Genomic DNA, 19,138 nt, shown 5'->3' with positions numbered 1-19,138 from the left:
GGTCTTTATACATAGATACAATTGAAACAAAATCGGTTTGATTCATTTGAATCAATTCATGAACAATATACTCACGGTTTGCAAAGATTTGCATTCCTTATAATTTATTGTTTTAAGTCCATGAACTACTGATTTGAGAAATAACTAGCTTGGTTACGCATACCTTAGCTACCAAATTTTGAGTTGGTTTTAGTTTCCAAACTCAGCAGACTTTTTCGGGTGAAAAAGTTCCGTCGGTACGCGTACCTAAGGTGACTGGTTTTTGAGTTCGTAAACTTCAAACTCAGCAGAATATCACGGACGTGAATTTCCGCCAGTACGCGTACGGGTACGCGTACCCAACCTGTCTCCTTCACCAATGCCGCCGCATTCACACATATGCACGCACTTGGTTTCCGGCACATGGATTTATACACTAATGTGCGAACACACTATATGCTTACATCCATAGGTGGTTACAAATTCTCAACTCTACATTTCAGTCGTTGAAACACTCTTCTATAATGTTATTACAGTCGTTAGACATAAAGAATCGACTACCGTCATCAAAGCTATTTTCAAGATTGAAACGTCATCATGACTTTCGTCACGGGTAAAGATGAAGATGGTTAAAGCAAAATCTTACCAACACGTATTTCGAGAAAAAGATAGACGAGTAAACTCGGCTCAAAATAACAAATGTGTATGTATGAAAACTATCATACTTATACGACTTTTGTCTCAAGAGTAGGAGATAGAGTAGATAGACTTTTGAGTGACAAGATGAGTTCAAGTCTCCACATACCTTTTGGTCGGATGAAGTTTCACTGGTTCCTTGAGTAGTTCTTCGTCTTTGCAAGATAATCGCCATGGAGTCTGAAGCTCAACTAATTCCTAACTATGCTAGACCGAGACTTGGTCATAAGTATACTAGAAATCAAGACATATAGTTTTGACCACTAATATTGACAAACATGCTTGAGATAGCAACGCATGCGAGTTCGACCGAGCAATACTCTAACAACATCCCCCAGTTTGTGACATGTTTGATGTCTCGAGTGAATGGGTCAAGTTGTGAGACTCTCCGCTAAAAGCAACGCATAATGCTTTTTAGGTCAAATAATAAATTATTTGTGAAATCAGTATTTATAAAACATCGGTTATAATCGATGTATATAAAGCATCGCTTTTAATAAAGCAGCTGAAAATATTCGATGTGTGGGAAGCATCGTTGTTTTAGAGCTCGTTCGAATTAGTTGTGAATTGAGCGTCTTAAAAAAGTAGCATGACCGGCCACCTTTGGGTGATCGTTTGAGAACCCTACGGGTGAGCTACCACTTGGTCGATCGCTCCATACGGAGGAGGGGTGGCCGGTGATCATAATGTTACCCTTTTGGACTTCTGAAAACAAATCTAAACCATCCAACTAGGATAGCGAAGTTGGATGAATGAGATGATTTATGGCAGTTGTATATTGTCATTGATGAAATTTAGGGTTTAGGAGTCGTGAGGCCAACCCTCTTTTGGGCGAACGATTTAAGGCACTGAGCGTTAGTTTGAGCAGGCCGATCAGCCATGTGCAAAGGTGGGTTGCCAGTGAGTACGCTAATACCTTCGGGGCCGCCTGAAATTGAATCTAAGCCACTCGATTTGGCCGACGAAGATGGATGGTTGTGATCGGCTTGCGACAGTAGCACGTTGCCGCAACACAACTTAGGGTTTCCAAAACAGCGCGTTCACCCTACTTTGGGCAAGCGATTCAATGCGCTCTTGGCATGCTGTGAGCAAGTCGATCGACCAAGGACGGAGTTGGGTCGCCGGTGCACACGCCAGTACCCTTTTGATCATTCGAAAGAAGATTTAAGTCGTCCAACTAGGCTAGCTAAGTTGGGCGGTTGTGATGTTTTTGAGACCGTTTTTGCCGGTCTTAGCTCGTTTAAGCTCATTTTTCAACAGCGCGATTCCCCATGTTATGGCCAACGTTCAAAGGCGTTGCGGGTGAACTGAAGGGAATCCGACCATCTGGGATGCTAGTGGGCCTGCCGGTGGTCGTCACTGTGATTGCCTAGTTCCGCTGGGAGTAGGTTAGGCTTGTCAAATTGTCTGGCCAAATCGTGTGGCCGTGATTGCTCTTTAAGACTGGCATGGACAATCTAAGTTTTCCTTAAGGAATTTAAGTGTGTCGATCGTGCTAACTTTTAATTAAAAAGCGCGTTGACACGAAAATTCTATTTATCAGAGAGTGACGCAACCTATGTGGGTACTTTCATGCAGATATCAATACTGACACTTCGGGAGATTCGTGCTACTCTGCTGCGAGTGAACATTAATCGTCATGTCATGCCAACATTGAGAGTTCAGCTAGGTAACATAGCATAGGAAAATACTAGGCGGGCTCGGGCATTAGTGAGTAATGCAGCCAGGAGCTTAAACACTCATTAGGATCTATACTAGTGAAAAATTGATCTAGGAGCTTGAGTTTCAATATAATATGAAGAGAGACATAAGCACTCATCAACTTCTGATATATTCTCCAAATTCCCTGCGAAATATAGATATATCAAGGTCTACTACTTCTGATGCCGGGTCAGATAGACATACTTTTACAGTTTTCGCCCTAAGATAAAAATCGCCATCAACAGTAGGCAAACCCAGCTCACGAACCATAACGCCCGGAGTTCACGAGTCATTAACGATTGGCGAACCCGATTCATGAACGCTGATCTCAAACTCATTAAATGCCTTAACGGTTCCAGTGGATTTTTAGCAGATGCCCAAAAACTTATTTCTAAATATGTTTAGCATTGTTATGACTCTCAAAAACACCTCTAAATCATCTATGATCACTAAAACACTTTGTGCATGTGCATCAAGATTAAATTTTTAAGTGTTTATACGAACATGATATTGCTTATTAGTTCAACAACATATTTTCCAAAGAACTATCATCATTATACACGGTTCACGTACCCAGACTACTGTGTATATTTTTCTATGTGATTTCAAGATAAACTTCTCACATGTTTACTTGAAACCCTAATCAGAGTTTCATCTAAATAGAGAAAGTGTTTACTTGAATCTCAAGTTATCTTAGCTTAAATTCTAAGTTACCCTCATTCTTGAACATCTATAAATAGAGAGACTCATTCAACTGGGAAATTCGATCCCCGACACTTTGAGTTAATTGACCTAGGTTTTCTATGAGAAACATGATTAGGTTTATGACTTAAAGACTTTATTTGGAGATTCATGAATCCAGGTCCGATTATCTTTACCTTGATAGTTCGTGTATCCTGATCTTGCTTTTATGTTATCGAGGTTCTCGAAATATCTTTCAAGCAAGATAGATATAAGTCACAAAGTTCTCTTTGTCTTAAATTTTATGATTCCTCAAGATAGATATCTGAAAACTATTCTTAATTGATTCAACCTTCCGGACTCTCAGGAGAATCCGACACTTGAGTATTGATCGTCGATCAGTCGTTTATTTCCATGGTTATCCCCATGCCTTTCTTTTATGACTAGAGCTAGCAAACGAGCGGGCCGGGGCTGGCTTGTTACGGGTTACACGGGTTCGGGTTAACACGGGACAAAACCCGCGGGTTGAAATTCCTCACGGGTGGCCATTTCTTCAACCCGCGCCCGTAGCGGGTAAAGCTTGCGGGTTTACGGGTTACCCGCTTGTTTAATTAAAAATAAAATTCAAATTTAATAAACTTAATCTGTGACAAATTGCAAGATGTAAAATAGTTACAAGGATTAATCTAAAACATATATGGAGAATAAAAACAATTTTTCCACTTGAGTTCTTCAACGTCTCCGGACTCACCACCATGGTCCATGATAAACCCATTTCTCAACTGCCTCCATCTTCTTCCATCAAACAACGATAACCAAGCTCAACCATTTCCTCTTATTTACTGCCATCAACCGTCTCTAACCATCAGTGCCTTGAGCATTACCACTAGGTTGGTTACAACCTCCAATTACTTAAATCAATTCATCTCAAAAGTCCTACAAAAATCAATTCAATCATAAATTGAGACTTATCCCTATGATTTCTGCCCCTAAATTCTTCAACCTCAATTTTTACTCTGCATCAAATTCTCTATTCGACAAAATCCAACAAAATATCTAAAAATTCACACAAAAACAGAATCTCCTAAATAAAAATTTCCTCAAATCCACAAATTTTATTCAATTCAATATAAACCACTAGTTTTCAATCAATCGAATGATTCCAACCAACCAAACTCTCCGGGTAGTTTACACAAACATCCGTTGTACAAAAACTGGTGCTTTCCTGTAGAAGAGTGAAAACAGAAAATTAAACACCAAATACAATAAATTCAAGAACAATCATAGAAGTAATCAATTATAAACATAAGAATCTCGAGAAGATCTGTGAACCAGTTACCGTTTTCAGTTGTTTGAATGATTTTTCATTACAATTGCATGCATCCCTGTCCGCTGATTGAAGAAGAGATTTAAGGGTCTTTAATGGTTGATTCAATCAACCATTAATTCTATAGAAAGTGATTCATCGGTAGGCTATAGCAGCAACAAACCCAAACTTCTTCATCCCTTCTCTGTAAATCCAACGAAAATTCAAATAATAATCAAAACCCTGTAATTCCATAATCCAAAGTTCCAAACCCCTAACAGTAAACTCTACTTTCTTCTCAGATTCACTTTACTATCTCACATTCACAGATCCACCTTGAACCGAGTTCAAAATCAAACTTTAGATCAACTCTTACAGTTGATCTGATTATCTTCAACCTCTAGGGAGCACTAGCAAAATCCTGTGAAGTGTGGAACAAAGATGGAGGCGGTGAGGAGACAGCGGAGAAGAAAGAAAAGAGGAAGAAGAAATGAAATCTTCCTTAGGGTTTTTGGCTTTTATATCTTAAACAAACGAACATGATTAATCCAAGATAATCTGACGGTAGAAATTAAGTGAAACTCATTACTGTATACGGGTTATGGGTTAAACTCGCGGATTTACGGTCCGGTCCGGGTTAACCCGTTTTCCCATAAACCAGCATTTCTCCAACCCTAACCCGGCTTGTTTAGAAACCAGCCGAGCCGGGCACAAATTTTTTGCGGGCCGGTCCGAGCTAACCCGCAGGTTTTGGCTTGTTTGCCAGCTCTATTTATGACGAACTTGTTCTTTTCAACGTGGTTGGAGCATTAATTTGTCACGGACAGCTGAACATCGACAAAGCTTTATTGACCGTCATTTTGCTCTCATCCTAAGGATGTTTTCTGCGTTGTGGTAAATTTGTCGCATATTCTTCTCTATCCAGAGAGGGTTGTTCCAAATCTTCAAAAGAACCAAATCTAGGTTGATTGTTCCTTTCATATTATCGTTCAGCATGGGTGTATATTTCGTCTTCATCGTCACAGTCGGAGACATGGAGTCTAGAAGAAAAATTAATACCATCGGCGTTAACCTAGAAATCAGTAGTATTTCATCTGCGGCGAACGTTTGTTGACTCCCTCGATAAATGATATGTAAGAATTCCACAAATAGAAAACATGTCGTTCAGGATCTTGAAGATATCGACTTGATTTATGATGATATAATTTAGGATTTTCATGAGGTCAGATACGATGCTTGGGCTTCGAGCATCCATAGCTTTCAACGGATTTTGCACGGGAAGGATGAATTATGTCCCATCATATAGGGAAAATGTGGGAGACATGTATCCTTTCGGTAAAGTGGTTTTCTGGATCTCCTCCGGGTATGGCGATTGGTGTTGGTAGAATGAAGTCGAACCTTCTTTTCCTTGATTCTGCAGGAGCTTTCCCAAGTCTTCATGGGTGAATACATTTGGTTGCTGAATCTTTTCTGGTGCGATGAAGTGGATTCCGTGATTTCTTCGATATCCATCCTTTGATGTGTCGGCTCCAGTAGTAGATTTACAGGCGTTCCGGAGGGTTTGCTCTGTATGAGACTGACACCGCTTTACAGTCAATTGCGCAGTTAGATTTTTGACACATGAAATAATTTCTTCTTGGGTAATAGCCATGTTTGCTTGTGTTTTGGATGGATCTTCCTACCTCCACATCAAATCAGCTACCCTCGGAAATGCTTTCTCATTTCTGACGCCTTCGGTATCCATGACATCTTCAGCAACAATAGTGGTAATCGGAGTAACGTTGTTTGCAGGGGTGGGATCTGAAGAGCGTTTTCAAAATCTCCATCGTTGATGTTACTGGAACTAGATTGATTCTTGCACCGTTTCTAATATCTACCATGTTTTCAGGTGACCGCGGAATTTATTTTTAGATGGTTAAAGAATATGACCCGTGACCGAGAGGTTGATCTCCGTCTGTGGTCGCCAATTGTTAGTACCTAAAAATTACTTCCAGGAAAAACAAATGCACCGATGTGGTACTTTATCTTTAGGTTCAAAAATCAAAATCGAACAGGACAAGCCTAAACCATGAAAGTAGCCGTTTCGTCTGGCTTCGGTCACGAGAGAAGATGGGTTGATCTTAGGGGAGAGAAGCAGAAAAGTTAAAGAAAATGCAGTATTGGTTGTTTGGGTATTAAACTATGAAGAATAAAAGAGTTTGCAGATGCAGTAAACTTGTTTTGTTTTCTGAATATGCTAAGTGGCCTATTTATAGTATTTTGGAATACACACTGCCTTTCTCGTAAGTAATGGAGGTAGTGAGATTGTGGAGAGATGAAGATGATGGAGGTAAGGTGAGATTTTTTAAGGAAGTTTCTGTAAACTCATTTTTACCCTATTCATTATCTCTCTAACTTCTATAACCGTCACTACTTGTAACTTCTCACCATGGGGTGTTGCCACGCCGCATGTTGCTGTAAAGAACCAGACCAATACCCTATGAAGAATCCCCCCATCTGACGTATTTGATGTTTTCTGGGAATTAAATGAGTCATGTACTACATCTTGTTTAGGATAAATCATAGCCATTAGTGTCACACGTCCTATAACACATGCTTGATTGAGTTTTATGGAGTTGTTGTGGAAACAACTTAGCTACGACCAATTAGGGCGCCAAGAGAGTACCGTGACCTGTTTATAGCCTATTAAGGTGCTAAAAGATAGTTTGGCACGTTAACAGTTTGTTATAGTGCTAGAAATTAGCATGACATGCTAATGGCGTAAAAGTAACATAACATGTCCACAGTTTTCCGCTACAGCTAAGATGAAAATAGATGTGTCAGGCCATAATCTTTACATGACATATTGGAGTGCTAAATAATCGCATGACGTGTGGCATGATATGTTCATGGTATATTTGTGTCGTTAAAATAACAAGTGGCGTTGTGACCTAAAATAACACTAGGGTTTGGCACGCCATAGCCTATAGTGGCGTTAAGATTAACCTAGTAGGCTGAGATCCAAAAAATTACCTAATATATTTGGCCTTAATTAGCTGCGGCAGTCGAGACTAGATATTAATGTAACCATTGGCATAACATGACATGGCGTGGCTTATTATGACGCTAGTGCCAGCTTAGCAAGCTTCGGCCTTGAGGTGGCTTAATACTTTTGGCTTAGCTACATTGGATGAGATGGGAATGGTGGGGCCATAACTTGGCCACGAGCATAACAGATCAAGTCGTGATCTGTTGGAGATGTTGTGGCATATCCTGGGCCTAAGGTGGCGCTACAAATCAGCTTAGCGAGCCGCGACCTTATAAGTGGCTTAACATGCTCAGGGATACCCACGGTGATTGGGACCGAAATAGTTGGATCTTATCTTAACCATGGACGTCTAAGGCACATGTACAATGTTGTAGCATGTCCATGGCCATCCATTGGTTGTTGGCCGGCTAGGGCGCAACTTGGCCATAGCCGAGAATTAGGGTTTAGCCGTAATATGGTTAGGGCCATTGGAATGTAATCTTTATTTCAACTAGGTTATCTGGAGCTAAGTTGAAATTAGTTGGAGCTAAGCTGAGATCAAATTCTTCTAGGTCGTTTATTGGTCGTGCCCTTAGTAGCGTATTAGGGTTTTGGGTATCGCGGGTTTGCATCATGTGAGGTGTCATTAGTTATGCTATGGACTTGGTCGTGGCTAGCCAAGGTCCCAAAAGGGCGTAATATATGTTCCACGGACTTGGCCATCACCATCCAAGGTCCCAAGAGTCACAACAACTATAATATGAACTTGGCTATGGCTAGCCAAGGTCCCGCTAGCCGTGATAATTACAATATGGATTTGGTCGTGGATGGCCAAGGGCCCATGGAGCAATGATGCAGTTGTCCAAGGTACAACAAGCTGTAGAAAATCTTCCAAGGAGTTGATTTCAGTTGGACAAGGTGATTTGGGCGTAGGAGGTTAAGCTACAGACATGGCCAAGGTATGGCCAAGTTTTAAGAGCGTGGAAAGCTAGGCCACATACTTGGACGTAGCTGGCCAAGATGAAATTAACGTAGCAGGCTATGCTACGGACTTGGCCAAGGTGTGGCCAAGTTGTTTTGAACGTGCCAAGCTATGGAACAGACTTGGCCAAGGTCAAGCCAATTTAGGTTTTTCTAACTTGGCCATGGTTCATGACATACATGCGCGATAATGGCTATGCGACAGTTTCTGTTGTAGCTTGCCAAGTTGGCATTGGCTGTTATGTTATGAACTTGGCTGATGATTTTGGGATGATTCCAGCCATGCCATGAGTCCATTCTTATCTTAGTTGGAGTGTTACAAGATGCAATGACTGTGTTGTGACCTTGGTGGTAGTTGGCCAAGGTGCCATCGATGTAATATATGCTACGAGCTTAGATGGAGCTAGGCAAGACGCCATGATCTTTATGCCACTGATTATGACCTAATCATTGTGTGGCATAATTTGGGTTTTGATTCATAGCAATATGCCATACCTAAGGGTGCACACGGTACGGTTCGACTCTGTTCTTGCCGAAGCCGAGTACCTGTACCTCCCTAGCCTCAATTCCTATTTTTTGGACCGGTACCTGTACCTTGTACCTCGGTTCCGGTACCAGGGACGGTTCGGTACTAGTCTTGGTCCTTAATTTTTCTGTTAATGTTTGTGTAGATGATCCACCTCTTAATTTCAGATTTTAAGATTCATTTTGGTGTTCTAGCCGATACAGCGCTATCTTAAAACACGCCAAAGGAGGCCTTTGTATTACAAATTCATGATCAGACAAGCAGAGAAGTAATTCAGAAGACCACACTAATTCCTAAGAGATTAATAAGTTCTGAAATGAAGGTTGGTAGTGCTGGCCATCCTGTTGCTGTCAACAGCTTCTCATGAGCCACTGCCTCTGCTGATTCAACCAACTTACCACTAGCAACCTTAACAATGGCTTTCATCGAATAGCCACTTACGCAATTCTTGCCCTAAAACAACAATAACCTCATTTCAGTATGTACATAAAAATATTTGATGTTACCTTCTTCAATAACACCCAGAAAGAAGAAACTTCCAGAGAGAAATAAGGTTTACCTCTAAAAGACCATCAGCAGCCAAGAGCCACTTCCCATTTCCAACGCCAGAGACGAATTTGTTCTTTTCTCCAAATTCCTTCACTAGTGAGACAACTTTATCATCCATGACCAAGAATTCTGGTGATCTCCCACAAATTAAGAGATGGATCTAGACTCTAGAGAAATGAATCAAATGATCGAAACAAAGAAGGTGGATTTAGAGAATAACCCCCACCCTGTAACTGGTGTGGTGTTCGCTCAGAGATAGAGAGAGGGGAGCAACAAAGAAGATGGGAAAAAAAAGAGAGAAACCCTAGTAATTTTTCTATATATACCGACGTCCATCAGATACTCAGATTAATACCTAAATCTAAGGGTTACTATTGCTCGGTACAATCGGGACGAGACGGGACGGGACGTTACATGAATAGGGCCGTGTACCTGTACCTCCCTAGCCTAGGTTCTTAGATTTAGAACCAGTACCTGTACCCCCTTCCTCGGTTCGGTACAAAAACAGGTACGATTCCACCGGTTCCGACACTGTCCGGTTTTTCGGCCATACCCAAACATGGAGTGCAATGCTATTCTAGCATGAATTTAAATACGATAACGCCAATATAGCAGGTTCAAGGAAATCGTTCGTGGGGGTTTGCGACTTGAGACGATATGGCTATGTTTTAAATCAGTAGCATACATATTTTGTACAGGCAGACACCATCTGAAAGGTATATATATATATATATATATAATGCAAACGGTTAAACCATCACATGTATATACTTATAGACGTGTCTCTGATACAGGGTCAGACACGATGTTACAAGTTTTGTCCTTGTCAAAAATTCACCATCAACGATTAGTTTTATTTATTTATTATGAATTTTAGATAAAATAAATCTACCAGATTATCCATATCCGATCCGTCCATCCTGTATCCATTGGATGTTGGATCGGATATGGAGGCCAAATTTCAAATCTGTAACAAATTGGATTAGATGCAGATGGGTGAAAATCTGTTCATACCAGCCCGACAAAGGCAAACGCGAAATTTAGGCCCATTTAGTTTGATTTTTGGCTATCCGCCTATCCCAGACTTGGCCCCTATAATTAGGGCTGTTCATGGTCGGTTTTGGTTCGGTTTCTAGCCAAACCAAAACCGAAACCAATACTATCGGTTTCTAAAAACTAACCAAACCAATCCATTAACCATTGGTTCGGTTTCTAAATGGTTCCAGCGGTTTCGGTTTGTCCCAGTGGTTTTTGGTTAACCAATAGTTATGTCAAATGACTCAAATAAAAAAAAGATACACAAATTTACAGATAAAAAAATCGTAGCTGCCGATAGTATTGGTTTACACAAATTTACAGACAAAAAAAATAAATAAAAAAATATCAAGAATAGTTAAAGCTTACTCTAAATCTAGATATCAAAAGAAGATATATAATATATCTTAATTTAGTTAGTGATAAACAAAAAAGAACGAAGAAGGGAAGAAGAAAGTCGAGTAGCAGCAGTGACTGCTGTAGTTAGGGGTGGAGAAGGGAGACGACTGAGAGAAGGAGAAAGAGGGAGAATATCATACTGAAATATTAGATTTAGGGTTTCTATTTATGCTCTAAATCAATGGGTAGAATCTAATACTTGTTAATCAAGGTAAAAACTAAGTTTAAAAATTAATCAGTTTTCCAATGGTTTTTGGTTCGGTTTTAGAGGTCAAACCAAACCAAAACCAACATTATCGGTTTTCCACTTTCTACACTATAACCAATCCATTAGTAAATGGTTCGGTTTGGTTTCTTCCTAATTGGTCTGGTTCGGTCCGGTTCCAGCGAAAAACCGAAACCATGTTCAGCCCTACCTATAATAATGCCATAATTTCGCGCCAGTGTAATCTCGGATACATCGCGTTTAGGTTTAAAGATAGTAAATCGTTGCATTCTCAATTAGGGTTTTAGACGTTACAGTAGTTATTCACTCCTGTATCACAGTAGAACTTCAACATCACTCACACTTGAGAAACCTTAATCAATGGCTACTACCTTACCAGAAACTGCCACATCTCAATCACAAACCTTAATTCCTTCTCCAATAGAAATCGATACTGATTCATCAATCGGGGGAAACCTAAAATCCGAAGAAATCAGATCAACGAACGGAGGAGATTCAGTCGATAAACTGACAGAGAAACATCCAGGTAATGACGATGAAACCCAAGGGGATAAGCGAAAGAGAGAAGGCGAGGATGAAGAAGGAGAAACTAAGGCTCGTCATCCTATGTGGAAAACAAGTTTGTGTTCATTTTACAGACGCCAAGATAAGGATTGTAGTCACGGTGAAAACTGTAGGTATGCTCATAGTGAAGAAGAATTAAGACCACGGCCTGATAATTCATGGGATCCAACTTCTGAAAGAGCGAAAAAGATTATGAAATTGGAAAATGGTGATAACATAGTAGGAAAAGATGATGTTAGGGAAGATGTTTTTATGCCTGATGCACTTGTGGATTCTTTGGATCCGTCTCTTGATAAATGCCTTTTGAATCTTCCCAAGAAATGGATTTCAGATGACTTGAAGAGCTTTATGGATGAACTGGTAAGTTCACATTGATATCTGAAATTATTTTAGTTAGTTTTCAAAATAGTTGCTGCGTGGATTCGCAGCCCTAATTTAACATTTTGTTATTAAACATACGCATCATACATTGAGTAACACAACTAGGATCAGAGGCGCAGTCTAGGCACTGCCAGTGGGAGTTTTGGTACCTAAGCACCTCACTTTGCCTGGGCAACCTAAACCTTGAATTCTTGTTAATCTTGGGCTCACTTATTTCCCTGAGATTAGATCCCATTAATTTGTGTGTTTGGTTAACGTATCACGCAAGATGACTAATAACACGGCACGTCGCCCCGAACAACATAGTCTGTTATTATTTTACTGTACCCAATATCCTTTCATATTTGGCTTATTTAGATAAATAATATAAGGCCGTGTAAATTGTACATGAAAACAAATTTAGTAGTGAAATGCAAAACCCTCTTCATAAACAAAATTATTAGTAACATTATGTCATACAGAACAATATGTTGATTCACATACGCATATTGTGTTGGTTTGCATAGTGCTCATTTTACAAACTGATACTGCACATCAATGTATAAATACAATCATTAGACTCCTGGCTCCCTTAAACCTAGTCTATGATCGAACACCTTTCATTCTTAGTAATCTCGGGTCCTCAAAATCAAGAACCGTAAATTGACAGAAACGGATAAAGAGGAAAACATTAGTGCATCATCGTAATTAGAAAATCTGAAAATCATAGAAAAGATTTATCAATTTCTTCAAAATTAAAGCTCAAGTTCTGAGATAATTGTGAGTTTCTGCAAGTTTCTGCATTCAGAACCATAGAAAATCAGAACTTGAGTTTTGATTCTGAAGAAGTTGATAAATCCCGTTCTATGGTTTTTCGAATTTTCTAATTGACGATGTACTGGTATTTTGGTCTCGTCGCTTTCATTGTTCTTAATTTTACATTTTTACTTGCCCAAAACTATCTTATTTTAAAGAATCTGAGACTACCAACAAAGAAATGTCAAATGTAAAAGGAAATGGAATTCAATAATAACAATCAATTTAACTGCGTTTTGAGTACAATAATAACAGCCAGATCTAGTTATATGAAATTCATGCTTATAGTTCTTCCTGGGAAATTGAAACAAAATTGTTTCGTATTATTTATTCAACTAGGCACAACCGTAATCTTTTGGCCTGCACAACAGTGTTGGGAACTGATGCTCATCTTTTGGGTGGTTAGATGGAAAGTCAATAGAGTCAATCTTAACTGTTGAAGGCAAAACATCTCTTCTATTTAGTGTGTGGATGGCAGATCCATTCCCTAACCCTTGATGCTATATGTTCCTACCAAGTACCTCGAGAAATCAGTGCTGAATCGGGGATGCAGTTTTTGAAGTTTGAGACTAAGTATTTGGTTGTTTGTGCATAATTGCTATTTTTTGTATGGCAGGGTGTTGTATATAAAACAGCTAGAAAAAAGACTGGAATGGCTGTGGGTTTTGTGGGCTTTGAAACCGCTGATCTGGTCAAGGCAGGAATAGAGGTATTACTCTGTATTGTATATATATATATATATTTTATTTTTTTTTCTCTTTTAGAAACCTCTTTCTTAAGAAGAGGCCTGCTGCCTACAATTCTAGGTAGCTGGGAAATGAAAGACAGAAAAATCCCACCCAATCCCGGTGCAAGTGGGATTTGAAACCCATACCTCTTGGTACAGTCACCAAGTGTCTGACCAACTCAGCTGTTGGACACTTCTGTATTATATACTTCAGTATATGCAAATTCTGAATTTCGAAAACTTAATGTTTGTCTTCTATTTTGTTTAACTTGATAGAGGATGGATGGAAAAGCTATTGGAAATAGGCATGTTAAGGTCGCAAATGTCGTACCACGGACATTTGAAAAGAAAGCAATGTTAACAGTTCCTGACAGTGACGATCCAGATGGCCCTCTTTCTATAAATGGTTCTGAAGATGGTAATGCTGTCCCAAGGGCCAGAACTGTCCGTGATGCAGTGACTCCCCTAGCTCATATGTCTTATAGTGATCAGTTAGAGCATAAAAAGAACTCACTTGCACAGACACTTAAAAGACTTGTGAGAAATCCTCCTTAACTCATACTTGTGCTTAGGAGTGAAAAGTTTTGTTGCTAAACAAAATATCGGGGTTTCCATGTAGACTCGGCATGCACGTAAGGCTTGTTCAGGCGGGGTTACGCTTCCAGAGTGGATTCTCAAGTCTAAGGAAATAGGTAATCTTTTATGAAGCCTTTCAGATGATACTTCAGAGTGGTTGTTGTGATGTTTCTTCTTCATCTAGTCGTTGTGCAGATTTTTGCTCGTGTGTTCTGATGATCCCTCATTAATTAGTTACTATCATTTTGTAGCTGCTTTGCATGTTATAGTCTCACATCCCACCTTCCGAAATACTTGTTAACTGGCCCTATTTCAACTGAAAAATTGTGAACTAATGTGCAATATTGCCTCAAAATTGTATTTCAGGTGGTCTCCCATGCAAACTTGAAGGTATTGTTGAATCACCTCTTGTAAAGGGATATCGAAACAAGTGTGAGTTCTCTGTAGGATTGTCTGTACAAGGGAAACCCACTGTGGGATTTATGCTGGGGAACTTTAGGTTGGTTATGCTGCTGGTTCAGTTTTTATTCTTGGGCCGTAAGTTCGTCATATTCTTGGACTGACTTATGTTTGTGGGTGTATATTAACAAAAATGAAATTATATGATATTTCAGGGAAGGTGTAACAGCTGTTGAGGAACCTGTAGACTGTCCAAATGTTTCTCAAATTTCTTGTAAACTTGCATCCATATTTCAAGGCTATCTACAACATTCAGCTTTACCAGTCTGGAACAGAATTGATAATACCGGGTTTTGGCGTCAATTGACAGTAAGATTATATTGTTTTGTTGAGCTTTCAGTTAAACCTCATGTATCATTCTTGTCTAGTACTTAAAGTAGTTGCAGTGGATTGGGCCAGCAATGGAATTTTTTAGTCCTTTTACTACCCTTTGACCTCTTCTTTGGTGTAGGTTCGAGAAGGAAGGAACCCGGGTTCGAACTACGATATTGAGAACTTTGAAGCTAATATCTCAGAGGTCATGGTCATGGTTCAGGTCTGTGTGTTATCAGGGTTACTGCTCTCCTTTTCCATTGGTCTGTTAGTCCCATTGGTCAGATCTGCTTGCGTTGTATTTCATCCCTCAATTTTTCTTGCTATGAAAGGTCTACCAACTAAAGTACGAAGACGAGAAAAATAAACAAAAGTTTGATGAATTTGCATTTCAGTATTTTACTTGCTTGATACATTTGGAGTCTCCTCTTCAAAATCGATTTCCGAAGAATTATCGTTGTTCTGAATTCGCATAGTAACTTTTGAAAATCTTATTAAGTATGGGGAAAACCTTTCTCTCGAGCTTAAGTTTGGTTCACTCTTTCTTCTTGACTTTGCCTGCAGGTCTGTACAACGGGCATTGACAAGGAAGTACTAACAAAAGAATTTCAGAGCATGGCTCTAGCATTTTCTGAAGGGGTTAGTGCAAGTTCTCCTCCTTTACCTTTAACGTCTTTGGTAGTCCAGGTGAGCTGTTCCTTGCGTTGCTTTGTATCACTATTTGTATTAATTTTTTGCTGTAAGCTGAAGATTTGACCAACCACGTTACTTTCCTGTGCAACTGAGTAAAATTTTTCTTGAATGCACTCTTGGTTTATATTATCTTTCTTCTCTGTGCTCTTCAAGTTCCTTTTTTGATAATTGTTACAATTCACTTTGGAACCTAACCTCTCTTCTAGCTTTTACTATTCACACTGTTAACATTTCACTCACCTCATAAAGTCATTACTCATGACTTCTGATGTAGAAGTTGGATTACATGTAAGTTGTTGATTGCTGGATTGGTTTCTAATTGTCATCAATTTCTTTGTATGGTTCCACAATTTTTCAGGATCACACCGGTATATCAAATGTGGCACCAGCTGATGCCCCGTTGAAACCACTATCCATGTTAAAGGCCAAAAGTGCTTCTGGAGAGGAGTCTGAGAGTAGTGTTGTGGAAGGAATTCATGATTACATCGGGAATCAGCGCTTTTGCATATCTCCAACAGCATTTTTTCAAGTTAGGGTCTCTTCATTTGTGTCGTCTTTCTAGCTTCAGAATTCTCTGAAGTTAAACTGTTTTATCCTCAAGTCTCATAAACCTGCAGGTTAATACCCTTGCTGCGGAAAAACTCTATTCCCTTGCTGGGGATTGGGCTGGTTTGGGTCCAGATACCTTGCTTTTTGATGTTTGCTGTGGAACCGGAACTATTGGGCTGACTTTAGCACACCGTGTTGGTATGGTAATATTCCAAATCCATTTTTATTTTATTTTTTTCCTATTTTTCAAGATGGGGAAAAGAACATTTACCTTTCTCCTATTTTCTAACTTAGTTTGTTGATAAAATTTGACAAGGTTGTTGGCATTGAAATGAATGCTTCAGCGGTTTTAGATGCTAAGAGAAATGCAGAAATCAATAATATCAAGAATTGTAGATTTATTTGTTCAAAGGTGAGATATTTTTTTGGTTATCCCCCTGCTCATTTCTTTTGTTCAGTCTGAAGGGCTACAAAAATGTTGGGCTGCTCATGGTGAGAAAGAAAAAAACATGAGAGAAAAATAAGTAAGAATTATTTTATTTTATTTTTTGAGAAACTAGATCGGATATGTAGTCGTATGAGACTAGTCACCAGAGGCTTACTAGACTGAGTTAAATTTCAGCTGGTGATACTCTGTTCCAATGTTTACCAGGTGAATTAAAGATAAGGAGTTGTTTTTTTTTTGCTTTTGCTGTTCTTCTCTTTTCCACTTGACTTACATTTAATGTTAACAGGCTGAGGATGTGATGGGATCTCTACTGAAAGAGTATATAGATGTGGCAATTGAGAAAGAAGAACCTCTACGAGTGTCTGAAACCAATGATTCAGGAGATGCTAGTGGTCAAAAAGAAAGTTCACTCGATGGAAAAGTAGATCTTGAGAGCATAAGTAATGAAACTTCTGAGGCAAATAATGAGTCTGGTTGTCCCCAAATATGTCAGGAAGAGGTCAAAGGGCGGATCCAGACCATTTGTTCTTCAGAAGACCAGAATGGAAGAAATGGTAGTTTAATGAGGCAGTATAAAGATGTTGTGGCTATTGTCGATCCTCCAAGGGCTGGGCTTCACCCAACTGTATGTAAACTCTATATATTACTATTTATGATTTGGGGTTGTGTATGTATTTTTGTGTTTATTCAGTTAGTTTCAGCTGCTACCCTGATTGGAATGGCACTATTTGGAAGGGTCCTATGTACATGGTCAGGCAGAAATTAATTTTTGGGTTATCTTGCATATTCTACAGGTAATTAAAGCGTTGAGGACTCATCCATCTTTACGGCGAATTGTGTAAGTTCCCGGCTTTGAGTCTAGTAATGCTCCTTTCTTTGGTTTAAGCTAAGAGACACATGCTCTTATCTTTCAATGTTCCTTCTTTTTCAGTTACATCTCCTGTAATCCCGAAAGCTTAGTTGCCAACGCCATAGAGCTCTGCACACCGTCCACCGATAAATCTGAGAAAGGTAATACAAACAACAGAGGATGGAGGAACCGTAGTGTTGCAGGTCAAGCACGGCAGAGGGCTAAGTCTATGCCCACCTCAGAGCCTTACCAACCCATCAAAGCTATGGCTGTTGATCTTTTCCCACACACCCCACACTGTGAAACAGTGATGCTACTGGAGAGGTAAACTAATCATCTGCTTAAATTACTAATTTACAACATATCAAACAATGCAGCACCCAAATTTTGATATTGAGAGGCACTGCTTGATCTTTCCTTTGTTAACTCTATGCAATAGATTTTAAAAATATTTGTTACTTGCACGGAGGAAAAGAACTGCAGTCTTAAGAATTATGGCGATCCGTGACTATGTTTATGAATCATAAATTAGAAAATATCTGTTTTCAAGACCAGTCGAACCAAACCAAACCAAACCAAACCAAACCAAACCAAACCAAACCAAACCAAACCAAACTAAACCAAACCAAACCAAACCATCATTCATTTTCCTTGTTAAACTGTATTGGGATTGCTTTCACGCGTAACTGAAATGGACGCTCGAGAAGCACATATCTGTTACTCTGCATTTTGTCACCAGCAGCAGTCATTCCATAACGCCAGTCCACTGTAAGTCACGTACCATTTCTTATTTATGTTAATACTCCCTCCGTCCTAGTTTACTTGACTAAATTGGTTTTTGCGCAAAGATTAAGGAAAACAGAGAGATGAATTTTTTTTCCAAAATTACCCCAAGCTGGTATTTAAGATACATAGTTTTTACATATCTAGTTTTTTGGTCTTTCCTAGAATTCAAAAAAAAAGAAGAGAAATCTTAACTCAAAAGAATAAATGATACAGAGAGAGGACTATTTAAGATTGTGTATAGAAAATAGAATTATACAATTCTCAATACCATGACCTGATTCCAACGTAGGGGTAGATTAGGATAAAATGGTGAAAAATATGAAACCTAGTAACTAAATTAGGACAAAAAAAAGAAAAATCCCCATTTTAGATAAGTAAACCGGGACGAGGGGAGTAATAGATTATGCCACTTGACTACAACTGACCTCCACCACCATCAGAGCGCGCATTTAAGGTCTTGCGTTCAAAATGGGTCGTTCTTTTTGTTTTTCAACGACTAAGAGAGGCACTTAATGAGTCTTTTAATAGTTTCTTAATTTATCGAACTTTAGTGACATCGGTTCTCTTTCTGCTGGTACTACACATCCTATCATACTTAATTAAAATGTTTTTTTGTTCTCTTAGAACTTGTTTGTTTGCAGCTGACTCGGCGTCTGAATCTGAGTCAACCCCTGACTCGGACCGAGTCAGCAGTCAGACCGTTTGTTTTCCATTTTGAGTCAGATCTGACTCGACCTCTGACTCAGACATAACCCCTGACTCGGACTCATCTGAGTTAGGTAACAAAATACCCCTGACTCATGGGACCAAACCACTGACTCACTTATTTCCGAGTCAGATGAGTCAGATCTGACTCAAAACAAACATATCGACTCAGATCCAGATGAGTCAGGCGATTTCACTCAGATCCAG

At 39.4% G+C, this 19,138-nt stretch overlaps 1 protein-coding gene across 3 annotated transcripts; it reads left to right on the top strand.

Moving 5' to 3' along the window:
* The first annotated feature begins 11,327 nt into the window (after positions 1-11,327).
* Positions 11,328-18,220, top strand: LOC113310720 (zinc finger CCCH domain-containing protein 24-like). 3 transcript variants are annotated; one of them, XM_026559478.1, is made up of 15 exons: positions 11,328-12,010; positions 13,443-13,535; positions 13,830-14,090; positions 14,173-14,245; positions 14,496-14,628; positions 14,744-14,897; positions 15,040-15,123; positions 15,465-15,539; positions 15,952-16,122; positions 16,211-16,345; positions 16,459-16,554; positions 16,877-17,215; positions 17,385-17,428; positions 17,522-17,764; positions 17,880-18,220. In XM_026559478.1, exons 1-15 carry the CDS (start codon positions 11,447-11,449, stop codon positions 17,884-17,886), a joined length of 2,472 nt encoding a protein of 823 aa, XP_026415263.1. In that variant the 5' UTR covers positions 11,328-11,446; the 3' UTR covers positions 17,887-18,220. The 3 variants fall into 3 exon arrangements, with proteins under 3 accessions (XP_026415263.1, XP_026415261.1, XP_026415262.1); XM_026559476.1 differs by having other exon boundaries at positions 15,465-15,587; XM_026559477.1 differs by having other exon boundaries at positions 15,465-15,587; positions 17,522-17,989.
* Positions 18,221-19,138: the final 918 nt, after the last annotated feature.

This window comes from Papaver somniferum, chromosome 9, assembly GCF_003573695.1.
Source record: "Papaver somniferum cultivar HN1 chromosome 9, ASM357369v1, whole genome shotgun sequence".
NCBI lineage: Eukaryota > Viridiplantae > Streptophyta > Magnoliopsida > Ranunculales > Papaveraceae > Papaver > Papaver somniferum.
Note: the sequence above shows the minus strand (reverse complement) of the source record. Positions and strands in the feature narration are given on the sequence as shown.

What these genes read in the sequence shown, in the direction of transcription:
- LOC113310720 (XM_026559476.1), top strand. Translation starts at nt 11,447, where the DNA reads ATGGCTACTACCTTACCAGAAACTGCCACATCTCAATCACAAACCTTA. An exon ending in TTTATGCTGGGGAACTTTAG is followed by an intron (nt 14,629 to 14,743) that starts GTTGGTTATGCT and finishes ATGATATTTCAG; the next exon opens with GGAAGGTGTAACAGCTGTTG. An exon ending in CTCCAACAGCATTTTTTCAA is followed by an intron (nt 16,123 to 16,210) that starts GTTAGGGTCTCT and finishes ATAAACCTGCAG; the next exon opens with GTTAATACCCTTGCTGCGGA.